The 18164-nt window shown below is 40.3% G+C and overlaps 2 protein-coding genes across 2 annotated transcripts; one reads left to right on the plus strand and one right to left on the minus strand.

Annotated features, from left to right (window-relative positions):
• Positions 1-1150: 1150 nt before the first annotated feature.
• On the minus strand, positions 1151-10323 carry LOC138830521 (olfactory receptor-like protein DTMT). Its single transcript, XM_070026901.1, has 2 exons — positions 9415-10323; positions 1151-1198 (listed from the first exon to the last, which is right to left on the minus strand). The coding sequence occupies exons 1-2, from the start codon at positions 10321-10323 to the stop codon at positions 1151-1153; spliced, it is 957 nt and encodes a 318-aa protein (XP_069883002.1).
• On the plus strand, positions 4228-5172 carry LOC138830493 (olfactory receptor family 1 subfamily R member 1 pseudogene). Its single transcript, XM_070026879.1, has one exon. It carries the CDS (start codon positions 4228-4230, stop codon positions 5170-5172), a length of 945 nt encoding a protein of 314 aa, XP_069882980.1.
• Positions 10324-18164: the final 7841 nt, after the last annotated feature.

Raw genomic sequence — 18164 nt, forward strand, 5'->3', positions numbered from 1 at the left:
TTATTAAAAAAGTGCTTCAGCCTCTGTACAGCATTTTTACAATAATAAAAAAAAACATACAAAAAAAGCTGCTGCTGTTCAAATGCCACATCCTCTGAAGAGCCAGGAGAGGCCTGTGCAAAACCAAAGGTGAAAAACATCTGCCATTCTGTGGTATAAAAAAAATTCTGTGGGGCTGGGAAGGTGGCTCAGTGGTAGAGCGCTTGCCTTGCATGCATGAGGCCCTGGGTTCGATTCCTCAGCACCACATAAGCAGAAAAAAAGCCGGAATTGGCGCTGTGGCTCAAGTGGTAGAGTGCTAGCCTTGAGCTGAAGAGCTGAAGGACAGCGCCCAGGCCCAGAGTTCAGGCCCACAACCGGATCCAAAAAAAAAAAAATTCTGTGATGTTCAAAGTGCATCACAGCATAAAAAGTCATTTTAATATCAGCAAATGAAGACTGGGTTTTAATAAGCTTACAAGAGATAGAAAGGAAGGCAGTTGAGTAGCTACAAAATCCAGAAAAAGATGGGGCTTCTGGGAGGAAGTAGAGCCAGGGTTTGGTACTGTATCTGGTTAGGAAAAGCATTTGAGGTGATAAACTGTATGCAGGAAAGGCTTGTGAGAAAGCTGTAAGAGACAGTGAAGAGACTAGCCAGGCTGGGCTAGGGGTACAAGGAAACCTAACACAGCCTTGGAAGGTATGAAAGAATACTGGGAGCCATGTTGGATAGCATCCAAATGGGCAATGTGGGACTCGGGAATTCTCAGTGTTCACAGCTCTTCTTCCCCACCCCCACCCCCGCTCTCTCTCTCTCCTCCTCTCTTCTCTCCTTTCTCTTTCTCTCTCTCCTTCTCTCCCTCTCTCTCTACCTCTCTATCATTGTCCTGTCAGCCCACAGGAACACACCAAAGTCTCCGGGCTGCAACAGAGAGCAATGCATCGGCCCTCAAGATTGGGGATCTCTGGCCAGAAGGGAGAACAGCCCACATACTCTGTAGACCGGGTTAAGGTCTGGCATGCTGTCCTGCAGGTGAGAGAACCCAGCCCCTGCTGTCCCCTTGCCTTGTGTCCTGTCTTTCTCTCTACTCCATCTCCATCTCTACACGGTATTACAGTGGAACAGACACATGTTAGCTAAAGTCCCAACACAATACATCTTCCCGTGCCTTCACCTTCTCTCTTCGTTACCTATACTGACCTTTTCACTTCCAAGTATCTATATATATGGTAATGTTCAACTCATTTTCCCACACCCAATTTGTATCCCATCTTCTCCTAGATCAGCCAGGCAAAAAGAATCACCCCTACTTCATTCACAAAGTTAATGTGGAGTTTACTAGCCTACTGATAGCTGGAAGTCAAGGACAATGGCTGGCTTAACTCTGTGTCCCCAAGTGCCCCAATACAACACCTAACCTGGACCAGTCATTCAATAAACAAGCATGGGTTATATGGCTGAGCCGTTCTACTATCCCAAGTAACCCCATGTAGCTTAACCTTAGCAAGACCACATTGTCCAATTTCTTTTAAGAAAGCATGAATAAAATAAAGGGTGACAGGATGAAAGAAATATGTAAGTTAAGTCATATAAGAAAGGATCTTGCAGGACACCAGTGGCTCAGGCCTGTAATCTTAGCAACTCAGGAAACTGAGATCTGAGGATCATGATTTGGAACCAGCCTGGGCAGAAAAGTCCCCGTGAGACTCTTATCTCTAATTAACCATTCGAAAAACTGGAAGTGGAGCTGTGGATCAAAGTGGTAGAGCACTAGCCTTGTGCAAAAAGAGCTCAAGGACAGTGCCCAGGCCCTGAGTTCAAGCTCCACAACTGACCAAAAAAAAATAGAAAAAAGAAAGAAACAAAGTATCTTGGCCAGGCACTAGCAGCTCACATCTCTAATCCTAGCTACTCTGAGGATCTGAGATGAGTTCTGAGGATCACAGTTGGAGCGCCCATGAGACTCTTATTTCCAATTAACCATCAAAAAAAGCCAGGAGTGGAGCTGTGGCTCAAGTGGTAGAAAGCATAAAAGCTCCCTGAGTTCAATCTCCAGGACTAACATATACTAAAAAAGAAGGCTCTAAAGCAGAAGAGTTGTTTGGATTGGAGAAAAAGAATACTTAGTAGACCTTGAAGAGATGCATCTAATCATTAAGTCAAAGCCTTCAGAAAAAGCAGACTTGCCAAATGTTAACTTTGTTTCCCCAAACTGAAGCTATTTGGAGAACATATAAGACAGAAAGTTTCAGCTGCAATTAAGAAAAACCAACTATAGCCCTTCAGTTCTAGACCGGTTTATCTCAAGAAGCCATGAGGAAGCAGAAAAAAAGCCATCAGACTTTGAGAGAAAAGGTAGTAAAAACCTATTGGCATCTATTCTGTACCAAATCCTTTTGCATACATTACCTCACTTAACCTTGACTGAACCTCTCTGCTTAAGAGAGGAATCAACAATTTTTACAAATAAAGAGAGGGATATTAAGTGAAAATGGCTCCATATTTATAGTCATTCAGGATAAGAACCAAAGTGCTCTGACTTCAAAAACATGCCCTTTCCCCAGCATCGTGTACCTGCCTAAGGAAAAGTTGGGAAATAAATGTCACAGACTCTACAAAGGAGAATTTGAACAGTCAAAAAGGATGGATTGGAGGGCTGCCAATACCTTGGCTCTATTTGCATGAGTCTAGCAGGTTAGTTCACAGGTAAAGTTCTGTTACCTAGGAAAGTTCACAGGCAACCCTGATAAAGAGATGTGGAAGCATTCAGATTTACTCTGGGCTTGTCCTGGAAGTTCACAGGTGTGTTCACTGAACCTTGCCCAGCATTCCCTCTCCTTTACATCTTTTATCAACCATTGCTCTTCAAATAGCCTCATTCCACAAATCTTAGTGGACACATTTTGTGGTCAGACCACTAGACATGGCAGCGCAAGGCAGCTCACTATTGTTCACTCATTTGCTGGGCTTTCATCAAAGGCTGACTCTCCCTCCTGGCAAACAGTGGGCAGATTATTTTAACAATAAAAACATGTTTAGAGACTTTGGAGAAGTGGGAGAAAGGGATATGTTATTTTAAGGAAGAGATTGAAGTGAAAACAAAAATGAATGTATTATTTCTGAGATCATGAAAATCACTTTGTTAATCAGGAAATTCAGAAATGTTCTTTCTGGCTGTTTTGGGTACTGAGATCAGATCATACACAAGCCTTGTCCCATGTTTTATGCAGATGCTTCAGCCTCTTGACTCCATCTTTCTTGTACCAAGAACCCCACACAATCGCTCCTCACTGTCTAGAAAGCTCTTTCTGCCTATGGAAGAGTATGTCTATCTGAGGAAATCCTATTCATTCTCAAGACCTGGTTCAGGTCCCATTTCTCTATTCCTCCAGGAAGAATAATTCATTACCACTTGGTTTATAAAATTAGAAAAGTACTAATAGCTCTGCAAGATATTTCACACCAAACTGAGGGGAAAAAGCCAAGACTGGTTTATTTACTTGTCTCTTGCAGTGTCTAGTACAAGAGCAGCAACTCATGTCCCATGGTTCAATCCAGCCCACCATTTACTTTGTTACAAAACTTTATTGAAACATAGCCTTGCCCATTCATTTACATGTTGTGAATGGCTGTTTTTGCCCTACAATGGCAGAACCAAGTAGATGCAAGAGAGACTATATAACCCCAAAACTAATATTTAAAACATGTCTGGTTACAGAACACATTTGTCAGTTTCTGATGTAGCATTCAATGTGCAGTGAAAATGAATAGCTAATGCAGTAAGGTTTTCTGAAGATATTTTAGGCTACAATTTGGGTGGTCTGGTTGCTACCTCTGCCCCAGTTTGATTAAACAACTAAAGGTGATGATAATATACTGAATATTTTGATCATTATTATCCTTCCATCTATTTTATCCTCATGACTGACTTCACTGAGAGATACTAGCATTTTCTTCATTAAAGAAGTAGAAGCTCAGGGAGATCACATTACCTTAGCGGCACAGTTTGATAGATCCTAACTTGGGATTTACCCTCTACCTATTTTCTGAAATTCAGTTTCTTTATAAAATTGAGATCATTGCATGAGCAATATGATTTTCACTGCATTTCAGCAAGCAGACATTTATATTATCTCTGTGGACATACAACAATGTATACGTAGAACTTCATTGTACAGGAAGTTTACCTGGAGCTCCCAAAACTTGGACTGTCCCATCTCTCCCCCTCAGGGTCCACCTGGCATCCTATGGCTCTGGTCAACCTCACATCCCACCCGGAGTTCCTCCTCCTCGGCTTGATGGATGGTCCAGACGCTCACCCACTGTTGTTCCTGCTCTTCCTCAGTGTCTACCTGCTCAATGCCCTGGGCAACCTGAGCATGGTGGTGCTGGTGAGGTCTGATGGAGCTTTGAGTGCCCCCATGTATTACTTCTTGGGTCACTTGAGCCTTGTGGATGTCTGCTTTACTACAGTCACCGTCCCCCGACTGCTGGCCATCCTGCTCCACCCCGGCCAGGCGGTGTCCTTCCAGGCATGCTTTGCCCAGATGTACTTCTTTGTGGCTCTGGGTATCACCGAGAGCTACCTCTTGGCAGCCATGTCTTATGACCGTGCGGTGGCTGTCTGCCGGCCACTGCACTACGGTGCGGTGATGACACCCTGGCGCTGCACAGTGCTGGTGGTAGTGTCCTGGGCCGTGGCCCACCTGCACTCTCTCCTCCACACACTGCTCATCTCCGCGCTCTCCTACCCCAGCTGCGCCCCTGTGCACCACTTCTTCTGTGACATGACAGTGATGCTGAGCTTGGCGACCTCGGACACATCCACTGCAGAGACTGCCATCTTCTCCGAAGGCCTGGCTGTGGTGCTGACCCCATTGCTCCTGGTGTCCCTCTCCTATGCGCGCATCCTCGTGGCGGTGCTGGGTGTGAAATCGGCGGGGGGCCGGCGCCGGGCCTTCTCCACTTGTGGAGCCCATCTGGTGGTGGTGTCACTTTTCTTTGGCTCTGTCCTCTCCGTCTATTTCCGGCCATCTTCTGCCTATTCCGCACGCTATGACCGTTTGGCCAGCGTGGTCTATGCGGTGGTCACACCGACCTTGAACCCTTTCATCTATAGTCTTAGAAACAAAGAGGTGAAAGGCGCCCTAAAAAGGGGGTTCAGGTGCAGAGCTGCCCCCCAAGCGGTATAAAGGCTGATCTGTGTTAACCGACATTTCATCATCAATATTAACCAAACCTACTTCTCCCTGCCTCTTCTCTCTCCCTTCCCTTTCCTTCCCCTGCTTCTTCCCGCTCCCTAGCCCACCACAGAGCACTGCTGCTGTACTCCTGAATGTTTGAAATAATGCTTTTATATTTGGGGAGAATAAAAAGGGGGAAAGAATGAAGATAAGGGAGGAGTCTTTGTGGAGAGGGAAGAAAGAGTGAACCACCTGCCAGCAGGAGGTAGAGAGGAAGCCTGAGCAGCAGTAGAGTTGAAAGAGGATTTGAAGGTGACTTGGCTAGATGCACTTTACTTCACTAAAGATTTGGGTATTTTTACAGTGGCTTAAACTTTTCCTTTTTGTTCTATATCTACCATTTATCATTGTAGGAATTCAAAAGGGGAGAAAGATCAAATTCTTCATCCAGGCTGGAAATATGGCTTAGGGTAGAGTACTTTCCTAGAATGCATGAAGCCCTGGGTTCCATTCCCCAGTGCCACATAAACAGAAAAAACCGGAGGTGGTATTGTGGCTCAAGTGGTAGAATGCTCAAGGACAGTGTCCAGGCCCAGAGTTCAAAGCCCAGGACTGGCAAAAACAAAAAATAAAATTCTTCATCCACCCAAATCAACTTCTACTTCTATCCAGAGTCAATTATTAAATCTCTTTTTTCCTATCTTTCCCCTACCCCATTGTGAAACATAAATGTTATAATTTTATATATGGCAATCTCCAATTTCCTTTTTTTGTCAGTCATGGGGCTTGAACTCTGGGCCTGGACACTGTCCCTCAGCTCTTCAGCTCAAGCAAGCACTCTATCACTTGAGCCACAGCACCAGTGCCAGTTTTCTGGTGGTTTATTGGAGATAAGAGTCTCACGGCTTTTCCAGCCTGGGCTGGCTTTGAACCGTGATCCTTAGATCTCAGCCTCCTGAATAGTTAGGATTACAGGTGTGAGCTACTGGCACCCAGCTTCCAATTTCCTTTTTACATGAAAGAAGACATCTAAGAGATTTAGTCATAGCACTACGAATAAAACACCCTCATTCTTAACTTCCTAGTATAGAATCTTAGACTAGTATTTATGGATTAATCAACTCCTACCTATAAATGTTAATAAATATTTTAAACATTTTTATGATCACTCACTATAAAAGGATGTAAAGGAAATTTTGGTCATAAAAATAATAAAAGCTAACACTTAGTGTAGCAAGCACAGTCCTAAGTGCTCCATGCATATGTCTCAGTCAAATGGAAGATTGATTTAACAAGGAAGACACTAATATTCTCAGTGTTCAAGGGAGAAAAAAAATGGAATAGATATCCAAAGTCCTAAGTCTAATAATGATATGTAATCTATTCAATCTTTTTTTGTTTTATTGAACAACTTTTTTTTTTTTTTTTTTTTTTGCCAGTCATGGGGCCTGAACTCTGGGCCTGAGTACTGTCCCACAGCTCTTCAGCTCAAGGCTAGCACTCTACCACTTGAGCCACAGCGCCATTTCTGGCTTTTTTTCTGCTTATGTGGTACTGAGGAATCGAACCCAGGGCCTCATGCATGCAAGGCAAGCACTCTACCACTGAGCTACCTTCCTAGCCCTGAACAACTTTTAATAGTATGTAAGTTCCTAACCAAATTATGTCTGTATTTTCCCTTTGATATTTATCATTAGTCACTTGCTTTTTATTAGCATGCATAAGCCTATGTTAATAGGGTTAACTATAATATTTCAATGCATATATTACACATGCACTGATACTGATCAAATACAACTTACCTTAATCTCACTTTAATTCTTTTTTTTTTTTTTTTAATACGGTTGTGGGGCTTGAACTCTGGGCCTGGGCACTGTCCCTCAGCTCTTCAGCTCAAGGCGAGCACTGTACCTCTTGAGCCAAAGGGCCACTTCCGGTTTTCTGGTGGTTAATTGAAGAGAGGAGTCTCATGGACTTTCCTGCCCAGGCTGGCTTTGAACCTTGATCCTCAGATCCTGAGTAGCTAGGATTACAGGCGTGAGCTACCAGTGCCCGGCCTCACTTTAATTCTTAAATTGCCTCTTTTGCTGTTCATTTGATTCCATTTTACCCATGTAACTCTTACCTATGCTTTTTATTCACTTTTGTTTCAAATACATTTGTTCCATTTACTTTAAAATTGCTATTAATATTGTGGGTGTTTTTGTTTTTGTTTTTTACTCCATCGATGTTTTCTACTTTCTTTTTTTTTTTGGGGGGGGGGTCCTGTCATGGGGCCTGAACTCTGGGCCTGGGCGCTGTCCCTCAGCTCTTCAGCTCAAGGCTAGCCCTCTACCACTTGAGCCACAATGCCACTTCCGGCTTTTTTCTTTTTGCTTATGTGGTGCTGAGGAATCGAACCCAGGGCCTCATGCATGCAAGGCAAGCACTCTACCACTGAGCCACCTTCCCAGCCCTGTTTTCTACTTTCATAGTGGTTAATCCTTTCTTTTTTCTCTTCTTCTATTTTTCTATTTTTCTTTTTTTGCATGTGGCAATACTAGGGTGGAACTCAGGGCTTTAGATTCTCATTTGGTTTTTTTTACTCCACTTCCAACAATTAGCTGGTTAATTGGAAATAAGTCTCACAGATTTGTCTGCCCAGGCTGGCTTTTAGATCTCAGCCTCTTGAATAGTTAGCATTACAGATGTGTGCCACCAGAATGCAGCTCATTCCCCAACTTTTAACTGTCAGGACTATGTAAAAACTTTACATTCTACTTTATTATTTATTTATTTGGTTGGATGCTTTCAAATGAGTCCCTCTTTAGTAGTCAATAATTTTTAATGAGAAATAAAGTTAACATTGGCATTGTTAGTAAGACTTCTTCTTAAAAGTGGTTTTAGAGTATCATTTTGGAAACATAAAAATACATTCAAAAATGAACTTTAAAACTTTGGTGGGGGGGGAGGATTAGGTGGAGGGGGATGGGAAGGGATGGGAAGGGGAAACAAAGGAAGAGGCCCAATGCTTGATAAGAAATGTACTCATTATCTTGCCCATGTAATTGTAACCCCGCTGTACAGTATTTTCACAATTTTTTTAAAAAGCTGATAAAAAAAATACATTCAAGGGGCTGGGAAGGTGGCTCAGTGGTAGAGTGCTTGCCTTGCATGCATGAGGCCCTGGGTTCGATTCCTCAGCACCACATAAGCAAAAAGAAAAAAGCTGGAAGTGGCGCTGTGGCTCAAGTGGTAGAGCGCTAGTCTTGAGCTGAAGAGCTAAGGGATAGCGCCCAGGCCCAGAGTTCAGGCCCCACGACTGGACCCAAAAAAAACAAATACATTCAAGTCAAATCAATAACTTTACTTTCCATCCAGAGTAAGTATACAAAGCACTAAACTAGGCATTGTAGAGATTAGGAGGTACCTTATTCATGACAATTATACTTGGTAAGAAAAGAAATTATTAAATTGTTTCAGTATATATTCCAGGAGAACAAAAACACATATCTAGGAATTGCAAATAAGTTTCAGTCCTGTCACTATTAATATTGTATTATGCTATACTTAGGGCCACTATTTTACTCTCTGTAAATTCAGCAATGTATAGCAGAATTGTATGGACAATTCTAGATTAGACAATTTTAATTCAACAAAGGAGTTCATATGCAAATATAAATCTTATAAAAAATAAATAATTCATTATGAATTAACAAATAATTTGGTATGTTTAGTTGAGAAAAAGAGATAATTTTAGAATAGGATTATTAGGCAAATGAATAGTCAAGGCATGACAAGAGAACTAGGAACTGAATGGGTTGAAAGAGGAAAATGGTCCTGGAAAGCAAAAACAAAATTCAAGAGCATGTGCATAATAAATTGAAAGACAGTGAATAGATATATTTTTAGAAGCAACGCCCTGAAGCAGCTGAGGAATTTGAATTTGGGGACAGAATTAAAAAGTACTTTACAGCCTCTGAATGCCATAAACATGAAGGCTAGCATTGTATTATTCAACTTTTAATAATAATCAAGGAGAACTCATGATATATCAGGCCTTGAGTTACATCTCACCTGAATTGTGGTGACAAACTCAAGAGGCATGATAGATTCTTCCCTTGAACTGGTGCTGCAATAGTGGCACAAAGCTTAAGGGTTACTCTACTATTCAAAATACTGCTTAGCTTCAATATTATTCCATTAGTTGTAAAACATTACTTTTTAGAGTCATTGTTGTAGAGAAAAGTGAATTATGTGCTTTGAAAAGACTCTTTCCAATGCTCCCTTCATGTCCTGGTTCCTGAGACTGTAAATAAAGGGGTTGAGCATAGGGGTCACCACTGTGTACATCACAGCCATGACAGTTTCCTTGACAGTAGAATTATTCGCTGAAGGACACAAGTAGAGACCAATGATTGTCCCATAGAAGAGAGACACTACAGAAAGGTGGGAGCCACAGGTGGAGAAGGCTTTGCGGATGCCTCTGGCAGAGGGGACCTTTAGGATAGAGGACACAATATGTGCATAGGATAAAAAGATCAACAGGAATGGAACAATAATGACAAGCCCTCCCAATATAAATATCATTATTTCATTTATCTGGATGTCAGAACAGGCCAACTTCAGCAGAGCTGACATGTCACAGAAAAAATGGGGAATCACATTATCAGCACAGAAAGATAGCCGAGCCATGAGCAGTGTATGCAGCGAAGAGATAATGGTAGTCAACACCCAGGACAGTGACACCAGGCAGAGACAAAGTTTGGGGCTCATGATGCTGGTGTAGTGCAGGGGGAAGCAGATGGCCACATAGCGGTCATAGGCCATGGCCACAAGGAGGAAGCTCTCAAGGTCTGCAAATAGCAGAAAGAAATACATCTGTGTCAGGCAGCCTGCATAAGGGATGGCTGGGACTTGGCTCTGCATGTTCTGCAACATTTTAGGAATGGTCACAGAGGAGAAGCAGAGGTCAGAGAAGGACAAGTTACTGAGAAATAAGTACATGGGTGTGTGGAGATGGGAGTCCGATCCAATGAGGATGATGATGATGAGGTTCCCAAGGACAGTGGTAAGATACATAACCAGGAACAAGACGTAGAGTAGGTCTTGGTGATTTGGATCAACAGGTAAACCCAAGAGGAGAAACTCTGTGATGACAGTTTGGTTTTCTCTTTTCATGTTGCTTTATGGAACCTTTTAAAATTAAAATTATGTAAGTGAATATATGAATAGACACACATACATACTACAGAACTTTTTTTTTTTTTTGGTCAGTCTTGGAGATTGAACTCTAGGCCTGGACACTGTCCCTCAGCTCTTCAGCTCAAGGCTTGTGCTCTACCACTTGAACCATAGTGCTACTTCCGGTTTTCTGGTGGTTTGTTGGAGATAAGAATCTCATGGACTTTCCTGCCTGGGCTGATTTGAACTGCAACCCTCAGATCTCAGCCTCCTGAGTAGCTAGGATTACAGGCGTGAGCCTGTAGAACTTTTAAAAAAATATTTTCTTAACTACATAAAACCCAAGGATCCTAAGAGTTCATTTTACTATTTTATATATCTTTTCCCAAGTAAATAAATAAATATTTACATAGAGAAAAGCATAGTATGCATATGAACTTATGGATTAAATTCAACAATATTACAAGCTTCCATAAGGATGTTCTGTCTACTCATGAATCAGATAAGGATGATCAGACATAAGGCAGGAAGTCTAGAAACCACTTTTGTATGTCTCTAGCTTACAGATACAATTAATATCTCATTTAGAGAGCCACTCACCATTCTTGTCACTCAGGAATGATGACAACCAGGAAGGTGGTGATAGTGATAGTAATGATGATGATGATGATGGTGGTACTGATGACAAGACCACACATCTTACCAGAGATTATTCTTGCCAAATACTGAGATATAAGCTTAATATCTGTGAACTGATTTATATATCATAATGACCTGAGATAGATACTAGTATCTTCTTTTTATTAGATAAATATATTTATATTTGTCAAGTAACTTGCCAAAGATCTCACCACAGAACTAAGCTCTGTTTTGTTTTGTCCAGAAGAGTTCTGGAACTATGTAGTATATGTTAGCCTGCTAGTGGAGGCTAAAGAGACAGTGGATCAGGGAGCAGTGAGGAATTAGCAAAGCAAAGGATTACAACGCTGGCAGTTCTCTGTGCTGCCTAAATCTGTTATCTTCACCTGCTTTCTTGTCAGTCTGTGTATATCACTCCTGTCCCAAGGAGAATCCCACCTATTTATTATCCACTTACCCTGTCATGTTTCTCCAGTCACCTGTCCTTAGTGGATGTGGGAAAGGAGATGACTAGGGAAAACTGATCTAACCCATGTCCTATGTTGCCTCATTCTGGGGCTATTCAGAACCCAGGAGCTGCTCCAACTGTAGACATGTTGAGCCAGTTGGTGACTTACCATCTTAAGGCAATCTTAAACCTTCCCAAAGCACTAAATCCAATTTTTGACCATGGGAGTAATGGGAAAATGGCACCTCTACTTTTTCCTGTTGTCTAGATGAATACTATCTCGGTTACATGAAAATCATATCCCTCTTCCCTCCTAAGCCTACATGACTCAGTTACTAGTTAGACAAGTATTAGAAAGGAATGGAATTGAGAGAGCTGTTCTAGGGATTATTAAGGAAAGGAGCTGAGGCTGGGAGGATTCCATAGTGGCATTCATAACACTTCAGTGCTGGTTCCCTATACTTTGCTCCACTCCTATTAGCTTTCTTACTCTAAGCTCTTTCTTAATTGTAATGGGAATATACCAATACTAATCTTATCGTGCTATAGGAAAAAATGTATTATGTATTAAGACAGTGTGCAGTGGTATTGGAAAGATTCACAGTCATCATCATCAGGTTCTGTGATATGATTACAGTGTTTTCCCAAATACCTTGACCCTGATTTCTACCTATCAAGGAGACCAGCACCTTAGTGTTAAAAGAGGAAATGCGAAAAAGCACTAAAAGTAGGAACTTCCACTGTGGTTAGTAGTTGAATCTCTCCTTAGTTAAAAATACATTAATATTAGGACAGAACATTGGTAGGTAAAGAAAAATAGCTACATAGAAAGGGGCTCTTGAATACTCTTGAATACTCACTATTAACCAGTCCCCCAGATAAAATATTCCGTGGATCTTATGAGTCAGACTAACCTATCACTATCATCTACTGGCTTTCAGCCTGATGAAAATGGCTGGATTCAGGTCTGGGAAGATAGCTAAGTGGTAGAGTGCTCACCTAGCATATATGAAGCCCTGGGTTCGATTCCTCAGCACCACATAAACAGAAAAAGCCAAAAGTGGTGCTGTGGCTCAAGAGGTAGAGTGCTAGCCTTGAGCAAAACCGAAGGTCAGGGACAATGTCCAGGCTCTGAGTTCAAGCCCCAGGACTGGCAAAAGAAAGAAAGAAAGAAAGAAAGAAAGAAAGAAAGAAAGAAAGAAAGAAAGAAAGAAAGAAAGAAAGAAAGAAAGAAAGAAAGAAAGAAAGAAAGAAAGAAAGAAAGAAAGAAAGAAAGAAAGAAAGAAAGAAGGGAGGGAGGGAGGGAGGGAAGGAAAGAAGGAAGAAAGGAAAGAAGGAAGGAAGGAAGGAAGGAAGGAAAAGAAAAAGAAAAAGGCTAGATTCATCTGCACTCCAACTTCAGTGACTTTTATAGACATTGCAAAACTATGGGTTTAGGATGCTAACACTTTGAAAAGTATAAAGTATTCTACAAGCATACAATCTATTCATTCCTATTAACCGAGTGGTGCTTCCCAATTACATTACATTCCCAATTTGGAGAGATGGGTCACTGTATCAGCAGTGGAAAACAGTAAAGCTAGTAACTTTTAAACCATTTTCTGACAATTGTGTGATAGAACTACAGAATACTAGTATCTGTGGTAGGGGATTGTAGAATGACTGTTCAACAACTCCCCCCTCCCCGGCTTACCCAGATGGTCTGAGTAGGACTTTGAAACCTGCTTCCTGTCTTCCCACTTCCACACTTTGCCTCTCCAGCTGGAGCCTTTACTATTGTCTTCTGACTCCTTTCTTCTCCAGTGCCCTGACAGCTGGGATCTCTGGGTCCCAAAGCTCATTAATACTAAACCCTGTATTTTCCCTCTCTCCTAATGTCGCACCATCTTAGGTCACATTTATAAATAAATCACACCCAGAGACAGATTTCTGGCTCTACTCCAAGTCTAACATTCTCTGGAAAGTGTCCCTTGATCTTGAAGGTCTATCTACTATTCCTCTTCTCTGTCTTCTACAGTATATCACCTAAAACAGTTATCAGAATCGAATGCTGTGCTTCTTGATTACATTGTCTTGTTATCCAATAACTAATTGCATCCATATGTATTGATCTTTTCTCCCTGGCTAGACTTTAAGCTCAGAGATAGTTTGTGATGTACTAATTGATTAATTGTTTCTTGATGTACAAGAATTTTTTTCTAGTCCTAGAGCTTCAACTCTGGGGGTGAGGGTGCTGTGGCTGTCCCTGAGCTTCTTTTACTCAAAGATAGCACTCTACCACTTAAACCACAGCTCCACTTCCAGGTTTTCTTGTGATTAGCTGGAGATAAGAGTCTCACAGTCTTTCCTCCTCAGGCTGGCTTTGAACCTCAATTCTTATATTTCAGCCTCCTGAGTAGACAGGGATATAGGCATGAGCCACCAGTGCCTGGCTGATGTTACAGGAGTTTTTTATCCATAGGTTAAGCAATATAGTCCTTTGAAAAAGGTTAATTGGGTAAAAACTATGTGTATGACACTAGGCCCTGTGATGTGGGAAAACAGGGGTCAAGGTAGGTGTAATTTGTGATGTCAAACAGTATCCAATCTAGAAGGCAGAGATGACTTCTAGGCAAGTGTCACAGATGTCATTAGAGAGGAAGTACAGGATGCAAAGTGATCACTTACATAGGTCACTTATTACATAATCTTATCCAATGAATCCGGAAAGATACATACCTCAAAAAAAATATGTATGTATGTATGTATGTATGTATAACAAACGTATAAGCAATATCCAACTAAAGGGGGGGAACAAATCATTTCATCTAAAGTCAAGAATGACTGATGAAAAAAAATTTATATCAAGTAACTGTATGTAAGGCAGCATCATAAAATAAGATATGGAACAAAAGACAAAGAGAAAACATGGGTGGGGCATAGAATTCCAGATAGTGTGTGTTGTATTGCATTGTCCACACAGATTCACACAAAAAGGTCCACTAGGCAGATGAGAAGAACAGGGGTCTCTAGAGGAGGTCTGGACTGTGAGTGGAGATTTAGGGGGTCTGCACAATATATGACAAGATGAAAGATGGGCTTGAATGCCATCAGTTGGGAAGAAGAATAGATCATGGCTGAAATCTTCTTCATGTAACAGTGATTGTAAGCATTCAAATATGTGGCTAAATCATTTCTCTCTGAGGTGGAGAAATGACAGGAAACTAGAATAAGAAGCTCCCGAAGCTCAATTCTTCTTTTTTTTTTTTAATTTAATTTAATTTTATTTGTGAACATACTGTACAGAGGAGTTACAATTACATGGGCAGGATAATGCGTACATTTCTTACCAAGCATTGCAGCCTCCTCCTTTGTTTACCCTTCACATCCCTTCCCAGCCTCCCCCCTCCCCCCCCAATCCCAATCCTTCTCCTTCCCCCCCTTCCCCCCCCTCCCGCACCGACGTTGTAAAGCTCGTTTTGGACATGACAACTTGTACTTCTCATTGTTGCAACAGGTCCACCTGTATCCTTAAACAACTGGTTTTTCGCCATCTCCTCCACAAGTTATACTGACATCAAATATAGTGAAAGCAGGGGTTATACTGTGGGGGAGGGACATACAAAGCAACAAAGAAATAATCTTATAAATGCGTTAGAAACACATGCATGAAAGAAAAAAAACATTAAAATACACATCTAAGGGTTCATTTTCCTGACATCACATTATCTGACCTTTTCCACTTGACTCATACATATACTAGATATTACAAATAAGGGAAACCATGGGACCTATGTTTCTTTGGGCCTGGCTTACTTCACTTAATATAATTTTTTCCAAGTTTTTCCATTTCCTAACAAATGGTGCAATGTCATTCTTTCTGATGGAGGCATAGAATTCCATTGTGTATATATACCACATTTTCTTGATCCATTCATCTACTGAGGGGCATCTGGGTTGGTTCCATATCTTAGCTATGGTAAATAATGCTGCAATAAACACAGTTGTGCTGGTATCAAAGCTCAATTCTTAACACTGTCTGATGTGGTAAGTTGTTGATCTCCATTTTTAGGCAGTAAAGCATTGATAGTGTCCCCTCTCCTTCTGGGTTTCTCATGAAGGGAGAAAAAAATCTTATAGGTATAAACTACATATGTGATGTCCAAAACACCAAGCAGATCACAGAGACCCTTAAAAGCTGAGCATTTTGTTAGCTTCTCATTCTTTCCCCATTACTGGAGAATGAAAATTAAGTTCCCAGGTATTAGATAATTCCCACATAAACCCAAAATATAACATTATAACAACTGGAATAGTGTGGAGAGGTCTGCAGTGATTCTGATTTTCTTTCCATTGTAATATAGCTTCTTCTTTGATTTTGCAGCATTTAAAATCAGTTTCTTGCTATTCACATCTAATGTTTTTATTATGATCTGTCTAGAAGTGTTTCTTATAGAATCCCATCTACTGGGGGTTCTATATGCTTCTGTTAGACAGGTGAGATTTTCTCTCTTTAAGAGTGGGGAATGGGCTAGGAATATGGCTTAGTGGTAGAGTGCTTGCCTAGCATGCATGAAGCCTTGGGTTTGATTCCCCAGCACCACATAAGCAGAAAAAGGCAGAAATGGCACTGTGGCGCAAATGGTACTGTTGCTCAAGTGGTAGAGTACTAGCCTTGAGCACAGAGAAGCTCAGGGATAGAGCCTAAGCCCTGAGTTCAAGGCCCAGGACCAGCAAAAAGAGTGAGGAAGTTTTCAGCTATTACTTTACCGAATAGTTTTTCAGTGCCTTTACTATTGAATTCTTCCCCCCAGTCAATCTCAGTTATGCATAAGTTGGATTTCTTAGTTGAGTCTGCCAATTCCAGGACTTCTCTTTGGTAGGTTCTGAGTGTTTTTTAGATAATTTTGATTTTTGTTTTAGTTCCTCTGTTCTATCCTCTGAAATTCTCTTTCCCATTTCACTTATTCTGTTACCTATGGATTCCACTGTAGTTTGCATTGTGAAAATTGAACCTTTTATGCTTCCAAGATCAGTTCTCATAATGTTCATTTCACCTTTTAATGAGGTGTATATTCTGTCTATTTTTCTCTCTGTGTCTTTCTAGAAGTCCTGGTTTTTTCTCTGTTATTTCTATCATTTCTTCTTTATGCTCTTGAAATTGTTTTTGCATCTCCCCTTTTATTTCATTGTCAATTCTATCATCATTTCAAACTCTGAATGCAAGGAGAGCCTGGAATAGTGTAATTCAAGCACTGAAGATCAACAACTGCCAACCCAAGCTGATCTAGCCAGTGAAGCTATCGTTTCACTAGATGGTGAAAATAAAACCTTCCATGACAAACAAAAATTCATGGAATTCATGAGGCACTAAACCAGCATTACAAAGAATACTCAAGGGAAGAATACAATCTGAAGAAAATAATTAAAATCAAAGAAACGCATCAGACAAAAATCACTAGAAGAACAAGTTAGAAAATGCAGCAAGAGGAAAGAAACAAAATACAAGAAATCAAGAAACTGGCAAGAAACATGATACATCTCTCTATAATAACCCTAAACATTAATGGACTCAATTCCCCAATCAAAAGGAAAAGAACAGCAGATTGGATCAAAAAAATAAGATTCATCCAATGTTTGCATTCTGTTTTGGGTTATTTTTAATTGATTAATGTTTCCATTAATTATGATATATGGTTTTAAATATATTACCGGTATGTCACATTTATTGAATAAAAGATGTTCATCTCTGATCTTAGATAAAAGAATTCAGATACAGACATTTGCCCAAAAAAAAACCTTTAAATATAAAGAACTATATGAATTACATGAAATTCAGAAATAGAAATGTCTTGCCTTTAAATAATTTTCAGAAATAGCTTATTTCTTTATTAATAGGCTGATTATATGATGAGTATTATATTCAAGGTTAATAAGCAATGAGTATAAATAAAATTTCACACATATATCATCAAAAAAAGGAAATATTCGTCCCTGTAGTCACATATGATACTGCTCCTTCTTTTGTAAATAGTGAATGATGCTTAATTGGTTGTAAATACTACAATTTGTTTATGCATTTATCCAGTAATGGAATCTTTACATTTTTAAAGGCCATCAGGTTAACCTATAATAGAAAACAGCCTTTTAAATTTTCAAGTCTTTCTCTGCTTTCCTCTTTTTTTCTGAATCTGTTTCTTTTTTGCAAAAACAAAAACAAAAAACAACTGGGTTAAAATTTTTACTGAGGGTTAGGCAACTCAGAAAATATTTTCTAGATATAAATGTAAGTCAGGGTGATTCAGGGAAGCACAAATAAAGTGGTGGGAAATTGACTTTATGAGGGCCTATATAGGAGACATCAGCAAAAAGTTGGGAGATTGATGCTTGGATGTCATTGAGTATCAACCTATGACTATATAGAATTGCTTAAAAGTTATACCATAGAACAAACAGTGATCTAGATTAAATGACAGGTACTGAGACACTTAAAAGAAATAGAGATTACATAAAAATAGTGGCTCTTACACTGCAGTTTTTCAAGGTAACCTATACAAGAAAAAGAAGGTATAACCAATTCATCAAGAATCCTCTTCCTTAGTTCAACTACTGAGCTAAAACACCTTTCCTTTAGATATTTCATAATTATGAAATGTACCTTTCAGAGTCTCCATGGTAATTGAAAATCAGTAAAAACATTCAATATTAATATCAATAGACTTAGCTGAATAGAATTATATAAAAATTCCATCATAGAAAGAATGGAATCTTC

The sequence above is a fragment of the Dipodomys merriami genome, unplaced genomic scaffold, assembly GCF_024711535.1.
Source record: "Dipodomys merriami isolate MVZ:Mamm:240054 unplaced genomic scaffold, mDipMer1.0.p SCAF_19, whole genome shotgun sequence".
Taxonomy (NCBI): Eukaryota; Metazoa; Chordata; class Mammalia; order Rodentia; family Heteromyidae; genus Dipodomys; species Dipodomys merriami.

Excerpts from the sequence above, each read along its gene's own strand:
- LOC138830493 (XM_070026879.1), top strand. The coding sequence starts at position 4,228 with ATGGCTCTGGTCAACCTCACATCCCACCCGGAGTTCCTCCTCCTCGGC.
- LOC138830521 (XM_070026901.1), bottom strand. The coding sequence starts at position 10,323 with ATGAAAAGAGAAAACCAAACTGTCATCACAGAGTTTCTCCTCTTGGGT. Across the intron at positions 1,199-9,414 it reads TGAAGGGAGCATTGGAAAGA|ATACTTGGAAGTGAAAAGGT; the intron begins GTCTTTTCAAAG and ends CCATATATATAG.